Source organism: Trachemys scripta, chromosome 23, assembly GCF_013100865.1.
Source record: "Trachemys scripta elegans isolate TJP31775 chromosome 23, CAS_Tse_1.0, whole genome shotgun sequence".
NCBI classification, from domain to species: Eukaryota; Metazoa; Chordata; order Testudines; family Emydidae; genus Trachemys; species Trachemys scripta.
In genome coordinates this window covers 2345929-2351928 of record NC_048320.1, presented here as the reverse complement: position 1 = coordinate 2351928, position 6000 = coordinate 2345929, and the positions used below count along the sequence as shown (strand labels likewise).

Genomic DNA, 6000 nt, shown 5'->3' with positions numbered 1-6000 from the left:
TCAATGCACCGCATTTATTCCAAATCTCACATTTTTCTTCTGCAAAATGCTAAATGAAGATTTTTTTTTTTTTTACACATTTTATAGTCCATAAAAACTCCAAAAATACATGAGCTTGATAAAATATACATGCTTAGTCATTTTGTATCTAGCTGAAACGGTAAGGTTAGCCTTTACAAGTGTCTTATTTCAACTACAGCAAACATATTTACACAAAAGCCACCAGAACAAGTACCACTAAAAGAACTGGCTGTAAAAAATATTATTGCAGTATACTACAAATATGTAACCTTTTTTATAGGAGCTACAAAAAGCAGCATTTTTACGTTTACAGAGTTCAGTGCAAGTCTTTACATTTAAAAAAATCCTATAAATTAATAAACAAACATCAATATTACAGAGAAAGGAATACACTTTACATATTCTGGTTAATTTCTCCAGATTGTTATTGGGTTCCGGTCCTCCGTATTGCTTCAACTCAGGAAGGGATTTTTCTTTCATTCTCAATTAAATGCCTCTTTTTTACACCACTTTGGGAGATCGGAGTATGAAAGATCTCTCTCAAGAGTACAGTGGTCAAAGGCTAGCCCAAAGTCACAAGCCAGCAATCTGAGAACCCCTCTCTGTTTCACACAAAAGGCTTCAGCGCACAGTCCTCACCTGAGAGCAGAATGTTAACGCAGGATGGAGAAGTGCCCAGCTTTGAACCGTTAGCTCTTTTGTTCAGTAAAGCTTTAAAATTAAATCCTATTTCCACCTTCACTGCGTACGTCAGACAGTGGGGGATGTGACATCAGGTACCAAGAACTCTTCTGCAATGTCTGCTAACTGGTTACTGCCCCAGCAAAACCAAGAGTGGCCATGACCTTCCAGCAAAGTCCTCTTGGCAGGACACAGCTGTCAGTTATTAAATGTTTTATGCATGCAGCATCACTGATTACAACCAGGATTCAATCATGTAGACCATTTTAATTAGATGACCTCATTACAAGGATTTGAGAGAGACAACCATTAGCCAGAGTATGAAACCCTGTATGTAATTTACAAGAGAGCAGAAGGAAGATGAATAAAGATGTAAGAATACAGGAAAAAAAGCCTTTCACAAAGCATCTTGTCTCTCTGAATTTGAGATGACTCATCTGGGCCATGGTGATGCTACATAAATATGTTCTCTCAGATGTGGAAATGTGAGAAAATCCCTAATAGTAAACAAATGCACACAACACGCACAAAACTGAACTGCTGCACCACAGGTATGGCCTTCGAGCCAGAACCCACCTCCTCAGCTGCTAAGAGTGAAAGGAAATTCTCAGATCTCACCTGTCAGCTGGATCACCTTCCCCCCCCTTTTCGAAATGTGCAAGTCTCCATTCTCGGAGGCGGAGTTACTTCCTCTTCATGTGCCATGACTGGGAGGGTGCTGTAAGTCCTGACCTGAGAAAATGGGGTGCAGCAAAGGGTGAAGATGTAACGCTGTAGCAGCTGCAGCAGCAGCCGGTCGAGGGGCAAGAAGGGTTGGATAAAGAGCAGCATGGTGAACAGGATGAAAGGTAAAGGGGCCTGGATGGAGAGCAGACGCAGGAATGATATGTATGGGATGGCTGGCTAGAAATGTAGCAGGGTGCCCTGGAATAATGGAATGGGTTAAATGGGACAATGAAATGGGGGTCAAATGGGGCTGGGGTATATGATGAACCTGAGCCAGAGGCTGGGGGTGAGGGTGCGGGTGAATCCCGATAGCTGCAGCCGCCGCAGCGGCATGGTGCTGCAGAATGGCATGCTGCACAGTGGTGATGGATGTTGCGGACGCAGCTGCCGGCTGCTGAATGTGGATCGGCTGCAGCGCAGGTGCTGCTGGGGCCAGCGCTGCTGAAGCAGGGAAGGTTTTGACCTGCTTTGCTAGAAGCTGTTGCTGAATGTGCTGCTGAGCTGCTTGCTGAAGCTTACTGTACTTCTCCATTTCTTCAGGTGTGAAAGTGATTGGTTGGCTCTCAAGTGGTGCCAGGGAGGAATCTTCTGCTCCTTCTGGCTCTCCGTCAATGCTTGGCTCCCCACTCTGAGTCACGTAACCAGGAAAGTGTTCAACATCTGGAACTAAAGGCATCATGCTGGTTTCTACAGGGACAGGCGGGTTACCACTCTCCACGGCTTCTAATGCATCACCATCATTGGGATCAGAGAGATAGTTGTGGGGCATAATTAGTTCTCCAGAACTGTAGCATTCGGGAAGTGCCTGCGGTTCAAGAGGAACTGGTGGCGTTTCCACAGCAGGTTCAGCAGGTTTCTGTTCTTCCAGCGGTTTGTCCTGCAGCAGCATCACCACCTCCTCCTCCTCCAGCAGAGGCTGGACTGTCAACTGACTCTCCATGCTACCCTGGGGAACTTCCTCAGCCTCTGACAGCTCCTGTTCCTCACCCCTCTCTACTCCCAACTCTTCATACCTCTTGGCATTTGGTTTTCGGATCGTAGGGAGCTTCCCAATTAAAGGGAGAACTGGTTTGTTGCCCAATGAGGGGGGAAGCTTAGGGCCAAAGTACCCCTGTGGAGGATCTTTAAGTTTTATCCCAACCTTGTTCGTCCCTGCTAGCATTTCATCATTAGCACTGGGCTTCTTCTCAACCTTCCTGGACTGAACCTTTTCTAGCAGCAGTTTTGCTGTGACCGAGTTCTTTTCTTCTGGACCACAATCACTTTCAGGAGCTTTTACCAAGCCAGAACTACAGCTATTTTGAGGGAGAGAACTAGTTACCTTTGTTTCATCTCCTCTGCTCTCTTTTTTCAAAGCCCCTTCACTTCGGCCTGCTCTGAAATAGTGCGGAGACTGCGAGCGATATATTTTGGATCTGATGAAGTCTCTTCGCCCAGATCTCCTGTCTTCAGGGCTCTCATGATCCCGAGAGCCCTTTCTTGAAAGAGATCTCTGTGAATGGCTTCTTGTGCTCCGGCTGTGATCTCTGCTGTAGCTCCGACTCCGTTTCCAACTGCGGCCAGTTACGCTTCGACTTCTCCTCTTGCTTCGACTACGGCTACAACTGCTGCTCCGTGTTCTACCCCGACTTCTTGTTCTTGACCTTCCCCTAGTGTGGGTTCGGCTCCTGCTTCGACTTCTAGACCTGCTTCTACTTAGACTGTAGTCATCTTCTGAGGAGGAGTACTTGTGCCTTTTTGATCTGTGTTTTGAGCTGTTGTAGTCAGAATCCTCTGAATCATGAGACCTCTTTGAATGACACCTTGATCTGTCACTGTAGTCAGTATAGCTATCATCTGAATAACTTCTCCTGCGACTATACCTACTGTGGTCTGAAGAGGCATCAGAACTCGTTGAATATGACCTTCGAGAGGACCTGCGAGAAGAATGTCTTCGCCCTGATCTGGAACGGCTTCTGGAGTGGTCGCTACCAGAGTCATAGTCATCACTGTACTGTGACATGGATTTCTGTCGGAAGTCTTTTCGGTGAGAGCCTTCATCACTTTCATAGTCCCCACTACTCTGCCGGCTCCTATGGCTGGACCTGCCAAAAGAAGGAGCAGAACACCGCTTCTTTGAGGCAGAAGATGATAGCTGCAGGTCAGTCTTGTGTTTTTTGCTGCTGTGCTCTTGGGAAGAGTTACCACTGTCCTCTTTTTTGCCACTAGTCCCCTCTTCCGCAGAGAGTGCCTTCCGCTGAGGGTCCTGAAAGCAGTGTTTTTTTTTCTGCAGATGGCTCCCCTCCTCGGGCACGTCAGGTTTCAGCACCCGCTCAGATTCAGTAGGAAGAGACGATTTGCTTTTTTTGTGTTTGTGTTTTTTCCGTTTCTTGGGTTTCTCCTCCCTCGTGTCAGTTTTTCGGCTTTTCTCTTCAGCTTCTTCCTTGTGTTTACGTTTGTGCTTGCTGGACTTTTTGTGCTTCTTTTTCTTTTTATGTCTGTGGGATTTCCCAGCCTTGTCTTTTTTACTGGTTAGAGTTTTACTACTGTCATCTGTTTCTTCCACTTTGCCAACGCTTGCCAAGCTGGACTCCTGCTTGCTCTGGGTACCACGGACAGAGACAAGTTTATTTTCTGGTTTTGCAGCAGAACTGTTAGCTGTGCTTCCTCTTTCTTTGCTTTTGCTTATGTCACTAAATTCTGTGGACTGTATATTTTCCTTAGAAAGGCCTAATGTGTCTCTAGGTTTTTCTGCTCCTTTTGCTTTAGCATCTTTGTTACGTGACAGCTTAAAATCAAAATACAAGGGATTACAACTGTATGAAACAGATGGCTCTGCCCTGGTGAATATAAGAAGTTCTGATGGCCACTGCAAAGTAGTGCTTTCATCTTTACTCAAAACTGGGAAAAAGGGTCCCATTGGATGCTTCGGTCCCTCGATGACTTCTTTACAACCAGGGAGAGGCTGAGTGGCTTCTTTAGTAGTGTCTTGATCTGGGGGATTGCTTTCTGTAGACAGCTTGCTTTCTTGTACACTTGCATTTTCTGGAATTTCTTTTGCTTCTGTTTTGCTTCTGTGATCTGCAAGTTCAGTTGTACTTGGCTCCTTCTGCTGCAAAGTGCACTCGGCTGCCTTTTCTGTGTGCTTGCCAGCTTTGGGTTTTGGAGAATTACTCTTTTTACTTTCATGGACCGTTTTTTTGCTTGCATTTTCTGCTTCCATTTGCTCTGTGGACTTCATGAAAAGCAGGAACTGAAAGTTCGGTTTTACTTTACAATGGGCTGGGGGAATATAATGATAATATTCTGGCTCTAGTGGCACTGGTCCTTCTTCTCTTCTCATCTTTTTTAACTTAGATAATGTAGTGGCAAGAGATCCATTGTCTTTTTCGTGCTGGTCATCATCTTCAACTCTGTTGTCAGGACTATTTGTGGTCTCGGCCTCACCGGTCTTCTGCAAAGTCCCTTGATCGGAGGAGGCTCTCTCCTCAGTTTTTGTTCCATCTGCAGGACTCGATTCCTCCACATGATCCTTGAAAACAGATGCTATAGACTCAAGCTTTACTGGAGCCTTCTTGGCAAAGGAGAATGACACTCCTATCTTCTGCAGTGGAGTTCCCAAATTATTCTTAATGCCAAAACTGATTGCCTGTGTTGCCTGGATTGGCATCTGGCCGCCTGACGGAACAGTGCTGCTGACTTGTCCAGTGTTCAGAATGACTCCCCTGTCCATGGTTATTTCTGTAGCCTGGCTAGAAGTTGTTTGGATGGAAGAACTGCTGATAGCTGCTGAATCATTATCATCATCACCACCTTCTTCATCTAGAGCCACAGTGGTCGTTTTGAACATGGGCCCGCTTCCAGGAGCGCTATGGAATGTTTTAAAATAGAGGGGAAGGCTGATTAGACAGATTCACATAAGCTTATAGGTGGCATCATACCTCAATTTAAACAATTTTGCTCCTGCCCATGCTTAATTTTTAATGCCCTCAGGCCTGTTCTTAGCATAATTAAGTATATGGTAAATATATTAAAACAATGGCTTTACACTCTTTTCAGGGTAACTTTTACCCAATACTGCCCAATGTCTTGCATTCTTCAATATTATGAAGAGCTGTGGGCTACATCTGGTATGAAAGACAAATACAACTGTTTTGCATAGTGATTAATTTACTCATCTGAATGTCAATGGAAAGAAGGCTGAGGCCCCAGCCTTGCTATTTACAAACACATCACTTCGCAATGGCTCAGATGCACAGCAGCAAGAATGACGTACAGGTTACAAGCAGTAGTTTTTGTAACCTTTTTATTTCAGGCGAAACCCATTTCTGTGCTGTCTAGCCATGGCCACAGATCTCTACCACTCACCATTCAGGTTGCTTTCTCTGCTCAGCCAGTTCGTGTAGACGCCGGAGGGCTCTCTCTTGCTTCTTCTCATCTTTACGTGATCTTGAAGAGACATTGCGAGCAAACTCCCTTTGCTTGAGATCTTTCAACCTCTGTGGCAAGAGACCGTGAGAGAGATCAGATGAAAATGGCAAGTGAATCAGTGCATTAGAGAGTTTCTCTGCTGTAACACTGGAAAGTGTGTTG

General features: G+C 45.3%; 1 protein-coding gene across 1 annotated transcript in view; it reads right to left on the bottom strand.

Moving 5' to 3' along the window:
• Positions 1-6000, bottom strand: part of GPATCH8 (G-patch domain containing 8) — a gene marked incomplete in the record, with an annotated part of 88969 nt that continues 82969 nt past the window's right edge. The window contains 2 exon segments of the mRNA XM_034756146.1: positions 1-5276; positions 5776-5906. Of these exon segments, the coding sequence (XP_034612037.1) occupies positions 1397-5276; positions 5776-5906 (4011 nt within the window).